This window comes from Streptopelia decaocto (genome assembly GCF_964273445.1).
Source record: "Streptopelia decaocto genome assembly, chromosome: 3".
In the NCBI taxonomy this organism is placed as follows: Eukaryota; Metazoa; Chordata; class Aves; order Columbiformes; family Columbidae; genus Streptopelia; species Streptopelia decaocto.
In genome coordinates, this window is record NC_138656.1 from 56835941 (window position 1) to 56862904 (window position 26964).

Here is a 26964-nt window from a genome sequence, read left to right on the forward strand (position 1 = left end):
TGGGCATCTCTCTTGTGTTGCAAAACAAAAGGCAGTCTGCAGTAAGCAGTACCATCTAAAGCAGTACCTAACTGTGTTAGATCTCGTAAATCCTTTATACTTGAAGGAAGAGAAATCCTGCTTGCTCTAACATGAAATGTAAAACTTTCTACCTCGAGCAACAAACCCATCTGTCAAAGCAAGTCTGTAAAGCAGGGCCCAGCCGCATGATCTGAAGGGCAGAAAACAGCCGCGCTCTCTTCCAGGCTTGCATTTGTTAGCAAACAGGCTCTGGGTAATATTTATCAATGCGCACGGTCTTCCTTTAAGAAAAATGAAACGAGTTGCATGTGTGTGTGCTGGGAAGTTTAGCCCCGAAGAAGAAGTTTGAAAAGGCAGAAGGAAATGGAGACCTGCCAAGCGCGTTGGCTGGAGTCATGGGCAAGAGCAAGGCCTGTCTGAACTGCCACTCAGTTTTTATTCTGCGAGTTTGCAGGGTTGGTGATTAGAGTGGCTTTCGCCCAATTATGCTGTGATTATTCCGCTGCACTGTAATTGACTGGGGAGATATGCTAATACCTGTCATTTGGGATGATAAAAGATGAGCGGAGGACGCAATGCATTATTTAGCTGGCTGTGTGATAGATGAGGGATGCGCAGAGTGCTTTAATTGCTGAGAAGAGAGGTTAAGCTGAACGAACGGATGAATTAGAAATGAGTTTTTTTATGGCTTGTGGAAAAGTGAAATAAAGGCAAATGTGCTTTAAAACTGTGGCAGCAGATAGAAGCAAACACAACAAGACAAGGTCTTTTAGGCAGCTTGCTCTCCTAATTTAAATATATAAGACAAAACACGGTTTAGTGTTCAGTAAATAATCATAATAATGATAAGAAATGCTCGGTGAGTTCATATCCTCACCAAAAAAAAAAATTGTTGTTAAAGGAACTGTTTTTATTTGAGGTGATATTTGATGATTTGGAACCTTTAAAATTTCTGTTGCAGTTCAGACCTTTAAAACCTCATTTCTGAGGGCTGCAGTACCACTGCTGAACAGCGTGTTTTGCGTGCATAGGTCAGATATAGATTTACATAAATAATGTCATGCACACATATACATATATACATACACACAAAATCTCTCGAGTATATGTGTTATACAGTTAATAAGTGCACAGAGAGAGAAGTGAGATAAAATGAATATTCATAACGGTTGGAGGAGTGTAGCGATACAATTAGCAAGAGTATAAAAATAACTCACAAGTGACGAAGCTCTTACCCTTTGGGTGGGAAGGTCATTAGAAACTGTATCTTCTTTTTTAAAAAATTACCTAGTGAAAAACAGTGAAGACGACAAGCAATTTTCCCATTGTGTCGTTCTTTTCATATGCACGAGTCTTTGCCTGTGGTTTAGAAAAATATTGGGAGCCTGTTCTGTGAAGGCGTGTGTGGGATGGTTTTTGGGAAGGACTTCCAATGTGCAGTTTGCTGTGCAGAGCCTGCTAGCATGGAGTTCATCGTCATGATCCAGGATTTCAGTCACAAGCGTGACCTTCTCACTTTGGTGAGAAGGATGCGTAAATTCAGGCTTTGCAGAAAGGGTGAGGCTGCCAGAACTGTTGTCTTAACAAACCCTACAGATTCATGGAGAACGTTACCCTGCGATCGCCCCGTTGCATTTCGGAGCTAACGTTCTGCAAAAATAAAAGCCGTCTGTGTGTTTGGAGACTGAACCTTTATAAAATGGAGAAAATTACCTCTGGTGTGGTTAACTTATCCCTGGACCCATCTAACTGCTGGGAGGCTGTTACTTGTCCATTGGAATTTGGGTTTTTTTAAATTATTTTTTCAGAAAATACTGTCTCTCAAGACATTGTTATTGAATGGTAATAGATTGGTCTAGAATATCATGCCTTGTGAGCTGGATGCCAGCTTGAGATGGATGCAGTTCTCTGCCACTGAAGTAGAGTCTGCAGGGCCCAATAGCTCCCCCAAATATAATCATCACCTTGTTCTTACTGCCGTTCACCAAAATTTCTTTAATGGCTGCTTTTCATCATCTTAGTTGGAGACTGGCAACTTATTTTACAGCTGTGCAGCCCATTGTTAACTTAATTTTTTTTTTTCTTAAGTTAGTTTTAAACGAGCAGTTTATAAGGCAGTTTGCTGCTTTTATGGAGCAATTTATATTGCTATGTACTGGTTAATATAATTTTTGTAAAATGACCACTTGGATTTCAGAATGTGAGTGCTTCTGGTTGTACCTTGGCTCCTTTCCATTAGCTGAATGGATGCAGCTCTCAGAAAAGCTGTGCATCTTCGAAGAAAGAAGCAGTAAAATGCTGTAATGTTATTGTTTTATGGAGTGTTATATAGAAAAATCTGACTTTTAAAAATCCCTTATTAACCATTTTTAAAGATGTTACAAGAGAAAGTTTATTCTACATGGCTTGGTTTGTAATAACATATTTAATGTGGAAAAAATGCCTTTTCCCACCCAGAAAGAGACCCAGGCGGTTTTGCTTCTTGAGGCGGGATGGCCCTGATGGCCACCAGCGTTGGGGAGCGTGGCCAGTGCTTGGCGCGCTGCTGGGGTCTTTCACATCCGCACAGAGCCAATGGGGGATGATGTTGTAAAAGCAGGGTCTAACGTGGGTAAGCTGCAGTCCTAGTGTATCTGGCAGAATACAGATGATGAGAGAGGGGTTATGGAGAGGGGCAGAGGAGCTACTGCTCACCATGTGTCCCAGGTGGGAGCGGGTCCCTCCATCATCATGCAGATGCTGCAGGACAGACCCATGCGTGGCATCTGCTTGGGATCTGGTAACATCTGACAAATACGCTTTTCTTTTTCGGTCTAAAGCTTTCTGCCATTTTTGTGGTTGTGGCCTTTCACAGTTTTCTCTTGCTCTCTGGGTTGTGATGGACCCCTGTAATTAGGAAGGGAATGGGGCCCAGCCCTGCTCCTTTGCAGATAGCGTTGGCACCCTGGGAAATGATCTTATCCAACTGCGTGTTTGCAGTCAGCCATTCATTTGCTTCTGTGTAAATACAATGAGGATAAGGGTACTAACTTTTTTTCAGTCTTTTCTAGTCCAAATTCCCTGCAAAGTGCTATTTTCACTATTATGCCTTGTACAAAGCATCCAATGACTTTCAGCATGTCGTAACTCTGAAATCAGCATGCAGTATAGAGGATTTTCATACTCCTTGAACAATAAATTTTAACTTACCCAGGAAAATAAAAATCACTTCTAATACAACAGCAAAATATTACTGAGAGTGAGCCATTTTTCAGTACCCAGCCTTACTGATTAAAAGATTTGACATTATATGTATTGTGTGTATATATGTGTGTATTTACATAAATATGTAAATGCATGTAAATACATGTGTAACACATGTAAGATTCATCTGTTACATGAACACAGAATGCAAATGCCTGTGCAGCAGAGAATTTTGGCTTATTCTGCTGTGCTTTTAGAGGTACCTATAGTAGGTACAGTTGGGAAGACTAACTTAAAACGAAAAACAATATACCTGAACTAAACACCTTGCTTATGATCAGCTGAAATGAAATACAGGAAGGATCAGTGTGTTAGTTCATAATAGTTAATCTTTGTTATTTTTTTGTTTAATATGTTGTTAGGTCAATTGGAAAATATTAGCCCTCAATTGTTGCTTGGCTTAGTGCTATTTCTCTACGTGTAGTATCTATAATTTAGGTTCTGAGGCAAAAATAACTTTGTTTTGTTACTGATAAAAGATGAAACGTATTTGACTGACATTGTTGGAAATAAGCGATAAGAAACTTTAACAGATCTATCAATCAAAACAGCAGTTTTATTTCTTGTATTATTAGCTCCTGAGGCTTTGCTGCAGTGAGCGAGAGGTAATTTCTTACCGTGGGCTTTTCTTACGGTGCATTTGATGTACTTCTGGGGTGGGTGGTGAAAACTGTACATTTTATTTTGTTTTCAGTGTTTCAGTCATAAGGTTTTGATGATCTCAGCTTGTTCCTTTAGTAGTTATGTTTGGGTATGATCTAAGGCATCTTGGAAACCCATTAAGGCAACAGGGAACAGAGGTCAGGAGAGAACGGAGTAATGTTTTAGAGTTAAAAACATTGGGGGCGGGAGGGGGGCAGAACTGCTCTTATAATGCTTTATGAAAGCAAACCAATAACAGATCTTGAGAATTTCAAAGCATCCTTTCCTTTTCATAGTTTTCCATCAGGGCTCTGTATACATTTTGCGGCGCTGCTCTGGGCTCCGTTTGTGAAGTATGTTCCGGATTATGTGAGTGCTGCTTGTGGTGGTTTTTGATCCCTAGATCAATCCCAGTGATGGGAGTTTATTGAAGCCTCCAGTGGGTGAAACACGGGACAAGGCAGCAGAAGCTCCTTTGATAGTGCCTCGGTAGCTCATTAGAAGAGGTGGTGGTGTCATCCAAAAGAAGCTATTGGGGAACCACAGAGTGCTGTGCTGGGGAGAGCACTTTCCTTGACTCATCTGGCACGGACATGGACCTGGCATTGATTTTTATTGAGAAAGAGGGAAGGAATTCCTACCCCACCCCATTTCTTTCCAGTAATTTTAAACAGTGTCAGCCCAGAGCCCTCCAACTTTGAATTTCAAATTATTTAGCGATATAAAAATGAATAGACATCGCTATGTCTAAAGCCAGGGACTTGATTCCAGGGCTTTGATTTGAACAGAAACCTCTGTGTTCATGTAACTTTATGTAAATATGCACATGCACACAATATATGCACAATAAGTTTTCTTATCACCAGTAGAAAAAGGCTTTTTGTGTTGCCTGAAGGAAAAAACTAGTATAAAGTAGGCTTGGGATAGAGGTGTTTTTCTGAATTGGTAAGAAAACTGTAAATTAGAAAGAAATTTATAGGGAGAGTAAAAAATAACCATTCATTTCCAGCTAACATTACCATTTAAAAATTTGGAATTTAGAGGACAGTGTAGCATCTTTCTATCCAGTGAGAGTGCTGAATTGTGAGTGACTTTGCTTTATACTTTTTAAAAATGTATTTGTTGTTCTGTGTTAAACGTATTTCAAAGATTACTGAGTTATTTGATATTTACCGAAAAATGTCCATGAGCAGTAATTGCTGAGTCGCAATGCAGAGTTAGCATTTTGGTGGGATTTTAAAGGGGAGTATGACCGGCATTGTATTGTCAGCTTCAAAAGAGATGTTCCAGCAGTTCTAAGCGGATGGGTCTCTGAAGCTGGGGAGCAGAAAATGCTGCTGTTTGGAGGTCTGAAATTCTGAGTTCTCATTTATTTTAAATGTTTCACAGGTAATAAAACACTTTCTAGGAGTCTAAATGAGATGTAATTAATTTGATTTTAGGGGGAAGGGAATTTATTTCTGTGGTTGTTGCTTAATCAACATCTACTCTGCCACTTCACATCAGCTTCTGTCCTTTCCAAGTGAATTAGTTCTGTGGGCAGCACGTTAAGAGGAAGTGTATTGTTCTTGGCAGGGCACTTGAATTTCTAATTACCAGATTCCTGCCTTAATTGCAATTACCTGGACACCCAGGCAGGGTGAACTTTTGGAAAAGAATGTAATTAGTGCAGAAGAAACCTCGCTGCCAACTGCTTGTCTGGATATCTACGCCAAGCAGAACCTTGATAAGTTCACATCTCTACAGACAAGCTATCAATCCATCGAGATGCTGCCCAAATGTTGTTGTGCAAGTCTGTTGCAATGTGTGTGATTATTGTATGGTCTTAGACCCAGTGTGAAGTTAGAGACAACTATTGGCTTTTGTCTTCCCACCTGCAATAGTAAATTGTGGTCTGTGTGAGATAAATGATGTGCACACAGAGTAGTTTAATTCAAGTAAAAATAAACAAATTAGATCATTTCTTTGCAGTGATGTTTGTAGTGAGCCACTCTTTGCATACAACTACAAAAGCAGAATGTTGCAGGCCTAGCAAAAGTCATGGAAAACCACACTTTAGAGTAGATGTGGAGCCAGGTAGCATAACCTGATTACAAGCTGAAATCACTTGGCTTGAGCGCCTCCAGAAAGGTTTGCTTCATCAGGCTTTTATTGTCATCTCTCTTGTGTTGACTCACACAAAAATTAAATTAATTGATGAAAAATTAGGAAAAATAATTAAATAATTACTACTTTTTTAAAATCCCCAAACCTGAAAATGGTTTTTCTGTAATTGCGACCTTTTAGTAATTCCACTTTCAAATACTGTTGCTGATGAGGAAATTGAAAAACTTTGTGTTAAAATGTTTTTTGTACTGGCGCTTGAGCACTCTGGGGGAGGCTTTGTTTCTTTCCCTGATCCCTTTTAATTAAGAAAAATCCCAAAAAACACAACACAGAAATACTGATGTGATTTGATCCTTATGAGGTCAGGGATGGACGGGCTTTGTCTCCACGGTGGTAGCCAGTTGTAGTGTACCGGTGTCACGTATTGATGAACTGAAAGTAAGAGAAGCTCTCATGTAAGTGCCTTCTGTTTGTATAGAGTTATAAAACTGCTTTGTTCTTTGAAAAATGCAGTTAAGAGCACTTCAAATGAGCTGCTCAAATGCTTCCTGAGCTCACCTAATAGTGGAAGGGCGGCGGTGGTGTAACACCCTTCCAGTTGCTTTGAAACAAGGCAGGGGTTGAGGAGATGAAGGAGGTGGGCTGATGAAGCCCTGGTGACTAGTTAACTGGTTTAAATTCAAATAACTGGGGTGTTCAGGTCATTAACAAGTACATCAATATGGTTTTTATTAACAAAAGTTTTCCTGTCATATATAGTGTGGTTGGCAGCAAGAAGTTATTTTCAGGCAGCCTGATTGGATAGACAGACCCTGTTAGATCAGATCCCAGGGGCTGTTGCCCGTCCCTCACTTTTGCCAAAGTCAGACTGAGAATACTAAAGGCTTCAGGAGGTAATTCACAAGATTCAAGGTCAGCAAGCTTGATGGGCTCATTACCAGGGGTTTTACAAAGCTTTTCAGTTTTGAATTTGTGAAGAAAAAGTGTGCTTTAAAAAGTTTGGCTGTCACAATGCTTTCATTATAATTTTTTCTCTCTGCTGCCTGTTTAAATTTGGCTGTTCTCAGTCTTACCAATCATACTCTTTATTTTTTTCCAGACACGTATTGTTGGAGAAAGTCACATTAAAGAGGGTATGGGGCTTGGTGGTGGTGGTAGTTGTTTTTTGTTTGTGGTTTTGTTTTGTCTTGTTTTACTTTCTCTCTGTTTTAGCCAGGCTCAGATTTATATGCCTCTTGTGCTGGAGAATAATAGAGACAAATTGGTATTGAGCAGAATATTAGAGAGACCGTGAGTGATACTTGTGTGCACAGGCAAAAGTTTCAAAGGCAAGCAAAGATTTTCAGGTGCTGATGTTGAAACATGAAGAAGTTCCTCTTTTCCAGGTTTCTTGGAACTCTTGGAAAATTAGAGTATTTCTACAGGATCTCGATCACTATTGATTTTGAAACACCTCAGCAAGAGGCATCATAACAAACATATAACCAGTTTTCCCCTGTCCCTTGAAAATTAATAGGGAAGGGAAACACAGATGTATTAAAAGCATGGCATAAAAAGAAGACAGTGTCACTGTAGGATTTTTTCTGTTTTAGTTTTGATGGTCTTATAACTGTAGCACCAGAAGAGTTGCATGTGTGGATATAGCTACACTCCGTGGTTGTTACAACTAATCTGGATTCACTAGACGAGAGCTCAGTGACCACTAGCCATGGCCACAGCTTCTGCAGACCAGCATCTGCCGAGCTGTTAACATGGTCTCACCTGCTCACTCCACACAGGAAAGCAGAGACCTTGAGTATTCTCATATCTTTTTAATTTGCATGTTCACTGGTAATAAGGGGCATAATTCTCTCCCCCACCCTCTGTCTTTCACTAGAAACAAGCACAGGGTCTCTTTTGTTTTCTCCAGCGTTCATATTTTTATGCCCTTACTGCATCTCCTTCTGTACTACTCAATCTACTTCCTCATACCTTTCTTTACAAAAAAAAAGCACGTAGTGCATTTCAGTGTTCAGGACCACTGGAAAAAAAGGAAATTAGCACTGCTTTAATATATGCATGGCGACAGGTGGATGGAAAAGCAGTACTTGTAACTGGTAATTTTGCTGTTCCCTGTAAAGATAAATTAAGGCACAGATTCCAAAAAGTGTAAGTGTACCTGAATAATCTTTTACTTCTTAGTTACAGCGGGTCTTAAAATTTCTGGTTAGAGTCACGGTGCTTATAATATCGAAGCACTGAGATGTACGAAAAGCTTGCTTGGAATCAAACAGTGAATCGCTTTGCCTTCCCAGTTTCTCAGAGCGAGCGAAAGGCTGTCTCTTCTGAGGATGAATGGGGACTGTTTGTCCTGGGATGATTGCCACTCCTGCACCTAGGCTAGAATACATCTCGTAACGTGTGTAGCCGTGTGCCGCTAAAATGAGCAGAGTAGACATTATGATTTGCACTTTGCTTCCTTTTGTTTGGAATTCAAAGGCCATCCCTAATTGATGGAGGTTTCCTTTACGATGCACTTACTTCCAAATCCATCATGCGGTGCTCGTGCTGCCCCTTGCCTCCGTGGATGCGCTGGTCTTTGACCCAGAACTGGTAAATGAACCCTGCAGGGAAATCATTAGAGAATTGGAACGGTTGTGCTGGAGGGACCAAGGGTCAAACCATTACCTCCCCGCAGGACCGTCAGCTTAAATTGGACTTCTTGCTTTTCGGAAGCAGGTCAAGTGTCAGGGACGGCTGAAGTGGTCAGATACAAACTGATACAGATCGTGGACACAGTTTAGGGTTTTTAGCTTAAAAAATCAAGGCTAGGCAGGGTGGATTTAGCCTAATGATGCCTTCTCTGTTTCTCTCTGCTTTTCTCCCTTTAAAAAGCAAAATTAAAATCCTGAGACATCGACGGGAACCAACATTCTGACATTAACACGCTAGTTTTGATCTTTTGGCACATTCATAATTTTTTAGAGTAGTTTGTTCAACCTTTTTAGTCTTTCCTTGCAGTTTTCTTTGATTGAAAAATAACAAATGATATTTTGTAACAAGAAAATACGTATATAATTCTTATGAGAAATATATGTCCTGTGCTTTTTTCCCTTCCTCAACTGTTCTTTGCATAATTTTTTCACACTCTTGAAAACTGTAAAATTACCTTTTTCAGACTGTACAAAATAAGTATATTCTACTCCTAGAGGAAAAGCTCCATATTAGTGCATCTATGGCAATGAAATATACTGCTGAATATGAAAAAGTATTTAATGATTTAATTTACGAATCTGAAGCCCTTGAAACATTTTTATAATGTTTTGTATAATTCCAAGTGTGTAACTGTGTAAAATAAGTTCAAGATATCAAAAATGCCAAAAAGCCGTGGGTGTTATGCTACTGAAATATGACCACAAGCACTGAAGAACAAAACAGATTGTACTAAAAAAAAAAAAAAAAAAAAGAAAGAAAAAAAAAGGATGAGCCTGAGAAACCTAAAGTGCTTTTCACTTTGAGTTCAAAGTGCTGCATAGACCCCTTAGAAACATCCTTCTCCTCAGCCCTGTCCACTGCCACTCATAGCACTCAGCACTTGGTAGGTTTAAGTCACTTTCTGACTTGTGCAAGCAATTCCCTTCTTCTGAAATAATTTACAAGATGCAGGAATTAGCACAAATGCACGTTTGAGTGAGTAGGCTGAAACCTGGCTCTTCTTTTGAAATCAGTGTCAGAGAAGTGTTTCTACAGAAGTAAATGTGTTTTGATCAGAGGAGCTAAATTCATTGCAACATGTCTGATAGGTAAATCTTTTTAAAATTAATAAGAAAAAATGAGGGAAAAATATGTAAATGCAACTTTGACTGGGGTTTCCTGCTCTCAGAAATACCTATACTTGGAATCGACAAGTCAAGAAGACTTGGAGACCTCAGAAGTCAACGTGAAACTCTTCCCTGTCTCCAGCTGGGGAGGGACAGATGGTGTGAGGAGAACTGTGCTGGATCACAGAGGGCTTCATGGCTTGCCCAGTCTGTTTCTCTTATGTCTTGCACTGGGAGTAAGGAGGAATACAAATGTTTTGTGCATTTATCCTTTGAATGTAGTTTATTATGGGCCTTTTTTCCCTTTGCTTATGCATTCATTTTTCTGTTGTATGGAGGGTTCTGGTGATTATGATGATTTATCGTCAAGAAGGAAAAGAGAAAATTTGAGTAAGAAAGGGATTGTATATTCTCAGAGAAAAATTCCCTTTCCGCGGGGTGTCTGGAGGGTTTGCGTCATGCCTGTGCCGGGGACAACGTCTTGGGAGCTGCGCAGCCCCGAGCACACGGGCACAGGGGCCTGCTCGAGAGCTGGGGAGGCTCTGGGGCCCGGCTGGGCTGAGCTCCTGCTACCAGCAGCGCCGTGGGGAGCATCTGGTTTTACACAGAGCTCGCTTCTGTTCATTTATATAGATATGATTATATATAAATAGATAGGTAGGTATGTGTATGGGAAGGGTGAGATGTTTTCGCTTGGCTGTTTATTAATTTTTAACAGGAGATGAAGGAAGAGCGCTTGAAATCTCAAGAACTTTTCCCTCCCTTCTTTGCATGTTTGTACCACTGCAGTCAGTGGTACTGCCCTCTCTGTGTTGCAGAATGCAGTGACAAAAGAAAGTTAACACTACATGTCATTTTATAATTGCAATAATGATCACACAGCTGTGCTTTCCGAGTTGTGTAATACACGTCAGGATCAGTTTAGGAGCTCAGCCTCGTTTCCTGCTCAGATGTAATTCCGGTGACCATTATTACAGTAGAAAGGCTCTCCTCATTCATTGTGACCACAGTCTGATGGAGGCCTGTGTGGCGTAACGGAGGCTGGGGCAGGAGGATGCTGCAGCTCTGGGTTAGTACACAAGCTTTTGGCCAGCGTGGGAAGCACGCGTGGGCGCCTATGGACAGGATGGCTGCAGACAGCATGAGCAGCCCATGCGCGTTTGCTCCTGTGTGCACAAAAAATAATAATAAAAAATAACTTAGGTGTGCCTTTCTTTCTTGAGAAATGTTGTCTTTATTTATGAGCATGTGAAATTCTGAGGAGGAGCTCGTACACTTAAATGAACCTGTGAGCAGCCCATAGAAAAGCAAGTGCCTGCAGCGCTAATAATGAGAACTGACAAGGCGATCCTGCTGTGTTTATTTATGACCTTCTGCCTTTGTTAGCTCTTGTGAGAAATTCCTCTCTAACCATAACAATATTGCTGGAGCTTGGCACTGCGCTGAGGAATCCTACGGCGCCCTGAGGCCACTCACTGGCACGGGTACAGCTCGCAACAGATTGGCATGGTTGTTGAAGTTTTCACATGTTTTCCCTTTATTTATTTCTTTACTTAATTCGTAAGGCTGTTTGTTCCTTTAGTGCATTTGTTTGTTCTGACAAGCACTCTTCAGAAGTGTTTTGAGACTTTGTGACGATCCAAACTTACTAATTTGCGCTTTTTTCCTCTTTTTTTTGGTGATCTGTCTAATGAATAATTCAGATGATGAAATGAGCTGTGGTTTGGTAGTTCATCAGTTAGATCTTCTTAGAAATTGTGGGATAGGTAGGTTTGGGTTTTTTTTAAGAAGGCAGTGTAGAAATGCTCGCTCTATTTGAAGTCTTCAACGTGGAAGACTGCGAATGGGGGACTGGGGCAGGTGCTCAGGCAACACTGCAGCAAAGCAGCAATGACCTTACAAGCCACGCTGCAAAACTTTAATCAGGTTGAATTGGTAGTTCTGTGCAATACCAACAACCTCCTTTCAAACTAAGGAAAATTTTGGACGAAAAACCTACTGAAAGCTTTACCTAAAAGATCTTGGGACTCCCTGTCTTCTCTATGATAGACAAAGCTGCAACTTTGAAGCATTCCCAGCAACTCAAACTCACAAAAAGCTGGCTTTCACAATTCATCTTGGAAGTCGTTTCTTTCTATGTCTTATTAATTAAAGAACAGTAGTAATCGGTATATTGCTTTTTTCTCTACATTGCATAGTCTACATGGTTTAACACTTCCATAGTGAATCTTACATGTTTCTGCTTGCTTGTTGGATTTCAAGAGCGCACCTGAAATTATGAACCTGATGGATAAATATTATCTTAATGCATTCAAATGGTCAGAACAACCATGTTGTTATCTTAGCCTCAAGATACCTCTTCCCACCCCAAAAGCAAGGTTTGTAAGCTGTGGCTGGGACAGCATGCTTCACAGTAGACCAGGGAGGGTATTGGGCTTTCAGAATTTTTTCTTAAAGCTTCATTGAAGTACTACAAGTTATCCTTCCTACTAGGGTAATCAAGACATTATTTCAAAAGAAATCTGAGGCTGAGACATTTTTCTAGGATTTCAAAAGCCTTTTGAAATTTATATAGAGGTTTCTGAAAGGTGAGTTCTACACAAGTCTGTTAACGCCGTATCATCGCAAAATATCGCGTTCCCTTGCCGCTCAATTATATTTCACACAATGGTGTGCCCAGCCAGCACTGAATTACTGTGAGGCAATGTGAACTTCAGAACCTGGGGTGAACAGGGAGTCTGGTCTGGTTCTAGCCGGCATGCGTGAGAAACGATCTGAAAGTTTATTTTCTGCTTTATTACCATCTTGGATTTCATTTCCCAACATTTTCCCAGGTTACTGGAAAATGAAGAGGTGAGAGGGGTTGAGCGAACAGCTCTTGCAGTGTAATTGTTTGGTTTTGCTGCTGTGGCCCATGAACCTCAGAGAGGAGTAAGCAGTTTGTGTCTGGGTGCGGAGCAAAGTGCGTCAGAGCGATCACAGCCCCGTTTGTTTGTGCTCTGCTGGTTGTGGAGCTACATGATGCTGGGGTGCACTGGATTCAGAAGGAAAGAGGGTGGAGTATGAGGGATTCCTGCGTGATGCTGAGAGAATGAGTCTAGAGTTGCAAATTAAGCTGCATTCATTGCAGTAAACATTGTGACACTCATTCCTGCCTGGTGCCCCAATATAACGCTGTATATCCAGTTTGTTCTGGTTAAGTAAGAATTAATTTGTTCTCTGAGGCAATTCTCCTGAGTTCCTTAAAAATGAACCCTTTCTAACATTTATCACTCTTTTTGGTGTATACATCTTTCTGCTCCTTTCAGCTTCTGATTCAAGAAGAAGAGATGGAAGGTTATTGAAGCACTTGTGTTTTTGAAGTGTAAGATGTGTCTGTGGCTTATTTACCATCTCATTGAATTGTGGTATTTGGTTACAGGGTTGTTGTGGGAGAGAGAAGAAAGAGACGCTGTATGATGCATGGACAAGCCCTAAGCTAATGAAAAACAATGTTTTGTAGATCCTTATTCTCACGGTAACCTGCTGGGACATCTTCTTTATCAAATCATAACTCTACAAAGTGCCAAAAAAAAGCCAAAAAAAAAAAGGCGGGGGGCAAGTACCATAGATCAAGAGTTTTTAAACCTTGGGTATACAGGTGTATAGGTTCATCAGTTGGTTTAGCCCTTTATCATGGTCCACACATACGTGGCCTTTGACTGTCAGAACAGCTCACTTGTTATCAACTTGCCTAATTTACTGTGGGATGAAAAGATTTGCTTTCAGTGACCAGTGGGCGATTGATTGTTGGACCAACACTTTTTCTGTTCTCCTAGTTGCAGTCTCCTAGTCAGATAGTATTGAAGGTCCAGCCTTTTTAACAGAATAGCTGATGCCTTCTGAATGCAATATGGAATAGCCTGAGAAGCACATGTGGAAAGATGTTAACTTATAATTGCAAGGTAGGTGTGTTGTGACTCAGGGTATGCCTGTAGTAGTAAACAGTAAGGTATGTTAAGCTATATGAGGTTGTGTGGTCATGTTTAAAGAGCTTGTCCTATTTGAGCTACGCTGCATAAACCTATTGAGAATGTGTGCGCTGCAGTCACATGTGGATGTACTGCAGGATAGACATGGTGTGACTTTTACCACATTTCTTGTTACGGTAGTCTGAATTGGTGTTTGCTCTTTTTTGCTTGAGCCACACCTGCAAAATATCAGGGTTTTGAACACGTAGTCTCAAGATAGATGGTCTGTGTCTTACTGCACATGCTGCAAGTTTCTGGAAGTAGGATAGCCAGAGTAGAGGGAATAAAGAGAACAAGCAATAATTTCTAATTTGTATCACTGCTGCTCCTGCTAAAATTTTAGGTCTCTTTCAGGTCTACTGGCCCATATGTTCTCTTGGTAATGTCTTGTTCTTCTTTCTCATATGCTTTTGCCCAAACCCATTTTGTCTTTCTTATGATTCGATACTCCTCTCCTTGCTTACTTGGTCTGATTTCTTTCTACACTGGCTGTGAAAGTAGAACAAGTGGGCAATGGGAGGGGGAATAGCAGGCACATGGAGTTTTCTTTGTGGATTTGTGATGCTGGATTCAGCATGACCAGAAGCACAGCTGGGAATCCAGGCTGGGCTGGCGAGCAGGGCAGGCACCCAGTGGCCATTGAGATCCTAAACATACTGCAGAGAGGGAGGAGGATAGTGATCCCCAAAATAACAAGCTCCAGAGAGCCCGAAGGTTCTGGATCAGTGTGTTTTCCTTCAGTCAGCTCCCTCTCTATTTTATCCTGCCAGTTTCCTCTGTCTTCTCCCTGGGGAGGCAGCTGCAGGCTACATCATCTAGAGAATGGTTGTAATCCAAAGAGACACCAAAGAAGGAGGTTGTTGTGTCTCACCTCATTGTTCTTTTTATGAAAAAACCTTAACAGAAGGGATTTCATGTTTAGTGATGGTTAAGATTGGCACTGAGGAAACTATGGATGGGAAGTAGTATGAGTCCGGCTGAATTTTATTAGCTTGCGGTTATGCAAACGCAACTTTTCTTTCTTCTTTATAGGCACAATTTGTTGTGGTTTTCATTGATTTGGTTGTTTTAAATGTTGATGATTTATTGATGATAAATAGCTGATGCTGTAGCTACAAGAGTTGTTGGCTGAGAATTTTTCTTTGCCACAATACTGAGGAAACAAATGGCTCCTAAGGGTTCGTGGCTTTTTGTTTTTAAATTTTATTTGTAGAAATTCTACGTGCTAAGCATTCTACTTCAGAGATAAACAGTGAAGTTTGTATCTTGAGAGACACTGTGTTATTATTTTTGTGTTCTGGAGATTCGCTGTTTTATTTTCGATATTAAAAAGGTATTGTTGTCAGACAAGCTGTATGTCTTGCCTGTTTACAGTCCTTGTTAGACTTTATCAGTTTGTCTTGATAGCACGTTGGTCATGAGTACTTAGCGTTCCATACACAGGAGTCAGTTTGTAAACCAGCGACTTTTTTAATGCCATTAGGAGATTTCTCAGTGCAGCTGGAGACTTCAGGAGCTGCATTCCTGTTGAGTGTCGGGGAGCTGCAGACCTGTAACGCGCGGCGCTGAGCCCAGGCAGGGAGGTGCAGGGTTGTCTGGGCGTCCATCTGGTTCCTCCAAGCTACTCTGTCTGTTTTGAATTTCTAATTGCCCTAAGTTGGTTTTGCTTTAAAGCTCTTGTCTGGACAAGCAAATAAGACCCTGTCATGGATCGCTGTAAGCACAAAAGTGCAACTATATCCATCTTCGCAACTTCTTCTCATCCTGTGTCTGACAGATAGGGGCATATCATGTTCCGTTCTTGGACACCTGTATACACAGGTCAACAGTTTTTATTTTTAGTGAAGGTTATCTTGCAAACACAGATGCTTTGCTTGTTTAGCAAATATAGTACGAAATTACTCTTTCTTTAAATGAACTGGGAATTGAATGCTACTGTGAGGTGCCATATCCAACAGAACAAAACCCTATTCCTCATTAGGGTGGCAGTCCCACCTGGGCAGCCGGGAAGGCCGGTCGCAGCTCCTGAACCTCGCGAGCTGTGCTGTCGTGGTGGTGTTCACTGGCGATGAAGGTGAAAGCCTGTGAGGAGGTGTTGTGTGAGGAGGTGTTGTGTGTGAGGAAGTGTGCTTTCAGCCACAGCCTCTCCTGCACAGCCTACGCGGTTCTCACAGCTCAGGTCCTTACTCGGGGATCCAAGCCAATGACACTCTGCACCATCTCCTCACATGCACTTCGGTGTTCATATTGAAGGACCAGGAGTTATCTAAAAGAAAAGGAAAACAAAGCCGGGGGAGTGGGAAAGGGTGGCTGTTTGATTCTGATTTTGCAGCGAGTCCACTTAAGATCCATTACATTTGACAGATGAAACATTCCCATTAACTTAGTGTTTGGAGAAAAAAACAAGTCAGTTAAAGTCAAGCAGCAAAATTCACACCAGCTTTAGTGAACCTGTTTAAAAAAGAAAAGCTGGAAAATGTTCCTTTGTTCTTTCCCCAGTCTTGGAAAGCACTTATTTATTAGGACTAACACTTTTCTTAGAAAGAATGTTTTCTGTGCACTTTTAATCAGGGGGATTTTTTAAGACTGGGAATGAGTTTCTTACCCAAATTACAAGTAAGAACTGTCCAAACCAGTTGTTTGCTTAGTGATTAGGTAGTGAACTGTGACTTGAATCTGTTTTTCCAAGTTGGCTTTTTGTAGATTGTTTCTTGAAGACTGATGTAATTCCAGGATCTCATATACTGAAAAGCCAGCAGGCAGAGCCCTGGCACTGCATTGTTTGCTTACACCTTTTCTTGTTTGCTTGAGTGAGTACAGGGCTTTTGGAGAAAAGATTTTGCATCCCTGGGGACTTCCCTGTGTAACTACTCAGAGAGAGTATTTGATACTGATTGGAGTCCTTGCAACACAGTTCAGTAACTGAATTATTTTGGGGAGTATGTGAGGTCTGCAGAATGAAGGGAATGTGTTTCGCCAGCAAGTGATGCTTTGTCACTAAATCTAGTGCAAGGAGCTAGCATTTTTACCGTATACTTAGAAATTCCTTAATCTAGAGCATTGCATGAATAGTTTACCACATAGAGGTTAAAGTTAAAAATCTGGTTGAAACCACTAAAACATTTAGAAGTAGAATGGAGTAAGACTGACAAATACCATTAGTAACTAAAAAGTGCCCCATGCCAAGTATTTTTAAAGTGGGCATTTCTCTTGCGAGTAAATCTTTTAGTATGAAACAAATCCTCTCTAGCATTTTCTGAGGTAGAGTTACACCCATTAATAAAAATATAGCTTTTTTTTCTCAGGGAGGTGTTTGAAATGGAAGCAATCTTGCCTACTTTTCCTTCTCCAAAACCTGAATTAACAACATTAAGAGAAGGAGCCTTGTTTTCTGTTCCCATATTCATTTCAGAAAGGGGTGTAAAAGGCACTTTGGCAATAATCTAACAGCGGCCTTTCTGACTGCTGTTAAAAATATCTTTTTAAGGATGTGCGTTAAGTATGTTTGGCTTGCTTGCTGAGGGTCATGGTGTACTTGGTGTGGAAGGAAGGTGCCTGTTTAAGGAATGGCAATCTTTGAACACAAAAGGATTTTCCTCGTGGTCCCCATCGTTGCTGTGCCTGTGTGCTTTTCTGGTTGTGCAGGCGATAGGAGGCTGTTAGCTCGCTCACTGCCTCGACAATGTGACCAGCAGGGCCTTTGGAAGACTGCTTGAAACATGCTATTATGGGCTGCTTTGTGATGAAAAGAGGTCTTACAAATATCTTGAAATTTAAACAGAGCTATTGTGGGTTTTCCCTTTGTGTGCGTACGTGTGTTTGTCAGCCAAATCATTTGTTCAAAGTTAATCTCAATTACAGAGCATATTGTTCATAATCCCCCATGGCTCCAAAACAATAGCAGAGTGTATGTCTGTTTGAATATATATTTACATACTTATATGTAAAATATGTTTGTGTGTATATATAATTTCACTTCTAAAGTGGTGATTCGTGTTAAGGAGATGGATATTTCATGCAGGATCCTGTCTTTTGAGCAGCACCATCCTCCATCCTAATAAAAATACTGCAGGAAGGCCTGAATGGAGTGAACAGAGCTTTGATCCTGCAGCCAGGCGGTTCCTGCAGTTCCCTGCACGTGGCGCTGGGATTTGTGCTGGCAAAACGGATGGTAGGGTTGAGTCTGGGGTTTTCAGCTTTTTGGAGAGCAGAAGGTTTTGTGTGTCTTCAATTTTAATATCTACAGAATACCTCTGCTTTTCTTCTACTCCCTGAGCATAAAGAAACCAGTAGGCATTAGTTGGGAAGTTTAAATAAGCCCCAGCTTGTATATGCTCCGCACAAGCCCTGTAGGAAAGCCCCGAACTGCAGTTAACGTGTCAGTGAACTTGGGGTATAATTTAGCGATGTAGGAGCTCAGTTAGCAGGGTGCTCCACACTTACCCTTTTTACTGATTTCAGGTAAGGTGCTCATCATTTTCCAACTGTTTGTACTTAGCAAGGCATCCCTTTAGTAAAATCTTGTTTTCTGTCTGCTGAGACTCTCAAGCAAACTACATGAAGTGTTGGCGGTGTAAATTTTTGCTCCGTGGTGAATACTTTAATGCTGTCACACTTTGTGTGTAATGATGTGGTGGCATTATTGAGTGGCTATAGTCTCCTTTTGTTGTTTATTTGGTTTAGGTGTATTCCTTGAGTAAGTTAACATTATGTTATATATGGGTGTTTGTATTTTTTCTTGTGCTCTCTTTGTAAAGTAACTTTGGGTTTCCTGGCTCTATATAAGCAGTTTGCTTCCTTCTACCCCTTGTTGACTGTGTTGCGATAGTATATTGGTGTGCTGTTTCAAGACTGGCTCTCCTGTCAGTTTGATAAGATCGTACCACCAGGAAGGCATAACATTATAATCCCAAGCACAATGTGATCCTGTTCATTTTAGCTCTCGTGCTTGTCAGAGGGACAAGAATAGAGGTGCATGGGTGGAAGGTGAGGCTAGAAGTGAAGATAGTCGGAGATAAAACACTTTGCTAAAAGAGATAAATCTTGCGCAGGGACGTTTCAGTTTGTAATCAAGGTGTTATCTAGAAATGAACTTTGAAAGCTGTTTGGGAAGTCCTGAATAATACAGGATGTAAAGCTGGTATAGAGAGTACAGAACTGTGACACGGATTTGTGACGGGGGGAAAAAAAAAAAATCATTCATTTTTTCTTACATTGGCTGTCACATTTGAAAATATAGTCAAACCAATACCATAGACAAGAATAATAAGATTACTCTGCAAGAAACAGATCTGTACAACAAGAGCTTTCTGATAATTCTGGACTTGTGACATTTGACTGAAAGAAACGAGTGCTTTCCAGAAAATGCCTCTGAAAAGAGGCAAAATTTAAGGCATGCCTTAGGGTAACAGGGACTTCAGCCCCTTAGAAGAATCCCAGCAATTACCGAACCTGCCAACTTTCCAGCAAGATAAATGGAAGCACTGTAGCTTGAAGGTGCCTTGGTTTGAATGAGATGCAGTAAGTAAGGTCTCTCTGTTCTTTACAGGCATCATAGATCTGATAGTACTTAGAAAAGAAGAATAGAGTTGGTGCCCTGCTGACTAAATTGTCCTCTAGAGCAGTATTAGTTACAGAGCTTCTTTGTTAACTAGGCTGTATGCTTAAACCACTGTGAATTTCTCTTATTAGTAGGCTTTTTAATAGCTTTACATATGGATATGCCAAGTAAATGCAGGTATATCCATGTAATTTACATATACAATGTGTACGTGTACAGTATTTTATATATAAATAAATGTTTGTGATGTGGAAATAGCACATGACTTCATTGCTGTTCTGTTTCACCAGGGTAAAAGCAAGTATTAAAATACTGATAATAGAGGAACAGTAAGTCAACTTCTGCTCTTTATTTCCAGGTGCTTCACATAGAGTCTTTCTTCTCCTTCTCTTTAATTTCCCAATTAGCTTTTGTGGATAACAGAGGTGTTTCTAAAGCCTTTGTGTGCTGGAAGTTTCCCAGTTGCTCACCTACTCAGGCTTTCTGCTTTAGAAGACTGGGAAAGGCCACCAAGTATATGTTAACAAAAAATACAAAGTAATGATCTGCAAACCACCCTGCGCAGAACAGCTGATATTTCTCATTTTAGCCCACTGTAACACAAGGTAAAGGTTGTGTAGCACCGCCCAGGCATCTAGAAGGCAACAGCCTTTCAAGCCATGCTGAGAGCAACCTCATTATCACCTTTCTTGATGGTCTGACAAATGAATGCTACCATAGCATCCTCGGCAGGTGATTTCGGTGGATTTTGTGCAGTTCCCCAGCCCAGGGAGGAAATCCCGGTGCTGAGGCTGAGTACGTGTGGGGAGCACAGGGAACCCCAGGTGTGCCGAGCCCACCTGGCTGGTCCCTCTGCCTGAAGTGGGGAGGCCGGGGCGGCTTTGCTCTTAAATAGACTGGCGTGAGGCAAGCTTTCCTCTTCCTTTCCTTTCCACTTGTGTGAATGGGTTGCATCAGGCTAGTGAGGAAATCCCTGGAAGGCAGGCACCTGGGGAAGCGCCCGGGAATTGTCAGTCGCTCCGACTTGGGAGGCTGGAGAAGTAGGATGCGGCCTGATGGGAAAAGCGAACTTCAGTCCTGTCCTCAGGTTCTTCTCCACACATGTGCTTGGCAAGCTGGGGAGGTGCTGTGGGCAGCGGTCACATTTTGTCTTGGTCTCTGAACAACAGATAATTTCATCACGGACAGTCCTGACTGCTTTGCGGCTTTTCATTATTTTGGCATGTTTGTTTTTCAAGTACTTCATGGCTTGCTGCAACAAATGAAATCTTTAATCCAAACACCCCTTTAAAATCTTGGTTATTCTAAATGTAAAACCCTGTGTTTTCTTTATCTTCTATCAGCTGGGTGCCTATCTGTTTTTTTAATGCAGGATTTGTATTCCTTTAGAATAGGCTCTATTCTGCTATGTTCGGTTTTCAGGGGTTTATTATATGCTTTTCAACAGCATTTGTTTTATCAGCACTTCCTGCAGCATTTGTTACACATCACGACAGCAGCGATTTGATTCCATTTAAAAGAATACCGTATTATGTATGGGAAAGCAGTAATTGCTTACCTGTTTGCCAGATACATTCTACTATGAAAAATCTCTAGCATTGCTCTGTACAGTATCAAATGGTGTTATTTCTTGTTTACATTTTCTACAGTTAATAGTTTTCAAAAAGAAACAATGAAAATAGTTTATTGCCCATTTCACAATTTAATTTTCCATTTGTAGGGATTTGGAAGTCTACTCTTGAGTGAATGCAGAGTCCACACATAGACTGAAGTTTCCAACTTAATTGTTGCTTTTCATATGCATAATGTACAATTTTGTGCTTTTCAGAAAAAGCAAATTTAACCTGTGGTGAGAGTTGTGCCTGAAGTATTTGTGTGTAATTCACGTTTGGAAAGAAGGTCCTGCAGAGACCTAAGTTGGGTGGGTTGTACTTACTACCTTTATGCACGAGGAGGAATAACACGTAGTGTTCTAGGTGTCTTCTAATGAATGGTATTGGTGTTTAAACTATTAATTGTACTCTTTCCATGCCTTGGAAGACTGGCTATAGCTGCCTGTTAGGGGAGACTGGCTGGGAGCCTCCCTTGCAACAGAGGTAGTCAGAATCAGACCAGACTCTAAATAAACCACTTTGCATTTCATCCAAGTTCTCTAACTTCTAAAAATAACTTTATTTTTTGTTATGAAAATTAGGGAGGGTGAGGCTGTGCTTCCTGAGCTCTTTGCCCAGGCAGAGCCCAGTTCTTTTTGTGCTACTCAGATGACAGATCTTGTTGTCTATGGTGCAATCACTTGCATGAGCCAGACAAGTGAAGTCAGTATCAGCCAAAGTAACACACTCTGTAGCCCCAGTTACTGGAAGCCTCAGGGGTCATTTAGTGACCTGTTTTATATGTGAGGTAGCTTCCTGCCTCTTGTATGCATCCTAATTTGCTAATAAAAATTGCAATGCGCTCCTTAGCTTGTACCTTGCCAGTAGTCACAGAAGCACAGCTATCTTTGCGCTCTTCTGTTTGTATTAGATTTTTCTGTGATGCTTAGGAATTAACATTTTTCCTGATGATTAAGGGCCACACATTTGCCTTGTTACAGCATTCTTGGTTTTTCATGTCTAATTTTACAATGATTTAGAAAAGCAAATTACCGCCACAGATCCAAAGACCAGTATAACTCCTGTGTTACAGCTTTAGGAAGCATGCCCAGCAGTTTGTAGTTAGAATTTAGATGTGCTTTGACCTGTGGAGGAAACTTCTCATTGAAAATGCAGCAGTTATGAAGTGAAATGCAGCAACTATTTTTCAGTGTATTCAAATGAAATTGAAGAGAAACTGTGAATTGTACACTGGTCAAACTGGTATTTGATGGGAAGAGAGAACAGCCTTCCTTGCTCTTAGGTGGCCAGTGGGTCCTGTGCTGCTGCCGAGGGCAGGGCCACCTCTTGTGTGTCTTCTGCATGGTGAAGGAGCTGGGGATGTTACCAGGTGTCGTGGTTTAACCCCAGCTGGCGACTAAGCCTCACACAGCCGCTTACTCACTTGCCCCTGGTGGGATAGAACTGTTACTTAGGAAGACAAATGCCATCAGTCTGAACATCCCCTCCTTCCTTCTTCTTCTCCCAGCTTCATATGCTGAGCATGATGTCATTTGGTGTGGAATATCCCTTTGGCCAGTTGGGATCAACTGTCCCAGCTGTGTCCCCTCCCAACTTCTTGTGCACCTGGCGTGCTGTGAGAAGCTGAAAAAGTCCCGGACTGCTTAGCAACAACTAAAACATCAGTTTATTATCAACATTATTCTCATTCTAAATCCAGAACACAGTGCCATATCAGCTACTAGGAAGATAATTCACTCTTTTCCAGCTGAAACTGGGACCCAAGGGCTGCATATTTTAAACCCTTCTTCTCTCATTTTGGTGATGGTTTAAAGAGAGAAGTATATAAGCTGCACTTGTAATGGTAGCAAACCCCAAAATGAAATACTCTGTGAAATCGAAGCTGAAGTTTCATTTTCATTAGTTTTAGTAAGCTCGAGCAGAATTTGTGGGATTAATTTTGAAAGCTTAATCCAGATGGAAAAGGTTAAATTTAATGTTGAGTGAATTTGGTTCCAATTCATTTGTTACCCTTGCTCGTTCTTTTTCTCAGAAGAATTAGAGATTAATCTGAGAATTGTACATAGTATCCTCGCTTTCTGCCATCATTTAACTACGTGAACCAACATTAAAGACAACCTCTCAGCTATCTGCTGCAATAAGTAAACAAATGGACCTCATCACTGTGCCAGGTCTTGAGTCCTGTGGCCTGAGTATTACTTAGTACAATGACTTATGTTCTTTTTTCCTTTTTCCTCAGGATTTATCTGGATCCATTGATGACTTGCCGACTGGAACCGAAGCAACCCTGAGCTCAGCCGTCAGCGCATCAGGCTCCACGAGCAGCCAAGGGGAGCAGAGCAACCCTGCACAGTCTCCGTTCTCCCCTCATGCTTCTCCACATCTCTCTGGCATCCCCGGGGGCCCATCGCCTTCCCCTGTAGGCTCTCCCGTTGGGAGCAACCAGTCAAGATCTGGTCCCATTTCTCCAGCGAGTATTCCAAGTAAGTTTGTTCCAACAAACAAAAGTAAAAGGATGGACAGGTTTATTAAATAAGGAAATACTCCTGTATTCCAAATGAATTTATTTTATGAGAATCATGCATTTGCAGGGCCTTTTTCTGGGGGGGGGAAAAAAAAAAAAAGTGTTCTTAAAGCAAGGGTAAATTCCATCTAAATTTTAGTTGCCAAACCCTCGGAGTGGTCAAAAATTCTGAACTTGATTCCACATATGTGTTTGATATATGTCTTTATCATTGACCAATGTGAATAGGTGATGGTAAGTTTTGTATTTGGTTCATGCATCTGTCATATATTACTCTATATTATTTATAGGACCCCTTTTTTGTTTTTACTCTGTATTTTTGTTGACTGTGGCTCTTGGACTTGTATGGAGGTTTCAGACCAGTAGGACAAGGCGTGGTTTTTCCAACCCTATATTGTGATAATGTAATTTCGGACATGAGTACAGAATATTGTATGAGATATTTCTTAATTATTTCCACAGGCCAAGTTATTAATACTTGGAAGCCAGCCCACCAGTAATGATTGAAGTGCCGGTGGCATTCTTGCCACTTGCTCTATTGTGCCACAGAGAGCATGACACATAGTCACTCCTGTACATTCAGAAGTTTGTGGAAATCTGTTAAAGACATCCAGAACAAAGAAAAGCATGCATTAATTCCAGTTCCTACCTTGTCCCCACCCATCTGGCATGTTACTTGCAGGGGGTCAGGGAGCAACATGTATTTGGTTTTTCAGATGAGTTTATTCTTTTTCTGATCCTCAAGTTTTTTATTATTTTCTGACATTGTGAATATTAGGGGAATTCCTAAGAGTAGGAGTCTGCTGACATTACCCCAGGGATAACATCAGTTGCTGACAAAACCACAAAAATATCAACGTGGAGCTTAGTTAAAAGAAATAAAACCAGCGATGCCTTTTCATTAGATGTGCTGTAAACCAAATGCAGGTTAAAATCCAGTGAGTGGCATGTGTTTTGGTATTCAATACAAAGGTATCTGTGTAAAATGTGCACGCCTGTTTGTATACAGAGGTTAAACTAGATAAGCAAAGGGGAGCAAGCTCAGTGCACGCAGGAATGTTGTGTACTCACTGTGGCCTGAGCGTGTTGAGCCCTGATGCTGCATGTGTGCCCTGCAGTCATTTCTTCCCTCTGCTGCCGCTCTGGCTGGCAGCACATGCTCAGGTGGGGCAGAAATAGAGGGGATGGCAGCAGGACCGGAGTATTTGCATTATCTGCAGTATGGTAGCTTTGTGTTTGCAGCATATTTGCCGGTACATGGCACAGAAACCCATCCCTGTTGTTGAGTGAAGCCAGATAGTGCACCTGGCTGGAAAGGAAACGTTTTCCCACAGTTGGACTTGGGCAAGTAAATGGATCTGCATTTAGCAGCCTGACTGCTGAACAGGGAAAGGATGTTGTGACGTTGAAAGTAGCTTTATTATAGTCATGGTAGATAAGGATTGAAACAGGACAGTGCGTAGGGGAAAGTAATAACTTTTATGAAACCAGTGATCCCTCTGGGGTAAAAATAGAAGGGGTGTGGGCCCAAAGGTCAGGCTCAGAGTCACTTAATCACTTCAGCTGAGCCTAAAAGCTCATTTTTGTGACTGGCCTAATGAAAAAAATATTGCCTCTTCTTACCAACCATGCTACCGTTTTGCTTGGTGATTTTCTGGTCTGCTGCGGTAACACAAAAGCAGCTCTTCCTCAGGAGGGGTTTTTATGAATGGTGCCAGATGAAAATCGCCCGCCACTGTTTCCCTGGCGTGGGCGAGCTCCCGCTGCTGAAGGTGAACTCCCAGGCGTGAGCGCGCGCGGATCTCTCCAGAGGGAGCCGGGCAGCTGCCGTAGCGTTGCTGCTGATGCTGCTCCTGTGTTTCTCGAGCTACAAAAGGACACAAGTGAGGCTGCTATTTAAAACCCTGTGACTATCAGGACACCACCGGGTGCTGGGGCTTTAAAGCCATATGAATTAGACTGTGCTTTCACCTAGGCATATTCCCATCGTTGTGCTTCATTACTAGGACTTTGGGAGCTTTTTTCATCAACCTTATTCACAAGACTCTGTGAGAAACTAATACGGAGCTCATCTGCGTTTCTGTGGTTGTTTGCAGCGTTCAGGTTGTGGCCGGTTTTAAACGTAGATTGTGTAGTACAGCGTCTCGCCTTTAATAATTTTGTTCTCTGCTATTTTCCTCCCCGTTCTCACCCTACCCTTGTTTGTTCTGACCTCATTCCTCTCCTATTACCTCCTGCAATGTTGTGCCACAGCTTCTCCATGTGACATAGATTGGCTCTTTCAATCATTCCCTCTCCAGCAAGTCATTGTAAAATGAGCAGCTGTTGTGTTGCTGATAGCTATGGCTAGGGAAAGCCAAAATGTTGCAGGGGGTTCTTGGTGGGAAGGCCGTTAAAATAAAGGTGTTGCTTTCCCAGGGTTTACTGAAAGAGAAGCATCCTTTTCCCAATGCCTCCTTCCTTGCAACAAAATTGAAGACTAATTTAACATCAAAAGGGCAGACAAACAAACAGCCCCCTGTTAAACCTCCCAAATGGCTGATTCTCCTCCGCTGCCTGTTTAAACTGTCTCCCCACCCCACCGCAAGCCTGCCACCCCGCGTTGCTTTCTGCGTCATGCCGTGAATTTCTCGGGAATGGACTGGCACAGGCAGCACTGACATTGGCACGTCCCTGGCTCAGTGGGCATTTCCTTCCTGTGCTCTCTGAAATACTGGACGGATATTTTGTGTGGTTTCACACACATATACAGACTTTGTTTCCATTTGCCTTACTGGAATAGACCAGGGAGATTAACCCCTTAGAGCAGTAAAAAAGCAACTTCGATGGGTTTTGTTCAGAAAGATAGTCCTTTCTCAAAATGGTAGCACTTCTCATTCACATGCACATTTGTTACAGGACTGAAATCCTACTGATTTTTAGGGATTCAGAATGACATTCTGGTTTCCTGTTAAGTAGACCATGATTCTGCTGTGCCAGAAATCCTGATATTTTTATTTTGTAGCCATCTTCATAATTAGGGTACATGTTCTTCCAAAGAATGAGATGTGACGCCCTGCACTCCTTTGGGTCTTGAACTGTGCCTCATTCAACCCTAAACCATTAGTGGAAGCTGACACAGCACATCATCAAAATGCGCTGCTGTTGCCAGAAGATTTAGTGGCTGTTAATTTTACTTTTCTCTCTCTTTATTTTTCTTTCCCGCCTTCTCCAACCATTCCAGTTTACTAACAAAGCAAAAATGTAAATAAGCTAAACTCCCCTTTCTGCCCCCCATCCCCAGTTTTGATCTCACCGGCCAAAGGCTTTTGTCAGCTCTTTCTCCCTTGCGGTGTAAGCAGCAAAAAATTTTAATATTAAGAGTTCTGTGTAAGATTGCTGATAGGCCAGGAATCCCTTAACCCATGATGGACAAGTAGATTTTGTACAAGTTGATAGATTCTAA

The 26964-nt window shown here is 41.5% G+C and overlaps 1 protein-coding gene across 7 annotated transcripts in view; it reads left to right on the forward strand.

Annotated features, from left to right (window-relative positions):
- Nucleotides 1-26964, forward strand: part of ARID1B (AT-rich interaction domain 1B) — a 330843-nt gene that overhangs the window by 208524 nt on the left and 95355 nt on the right. For all 7 annotated transcript variants that reach the window (XM_082048491.1, XM_082048493.1, XM_082048495.1 and 4 more), the window contains one exon: nucleotides 23235-23478. In XM_082048491.1, coding sequence (XP_081904617.1) covers nucleotides 23235-23478 — 244 coding nt within the window. The remainder of the gene's footprint in view (nucleotides 1-23234; nucleotides 23479-26964) is intronic.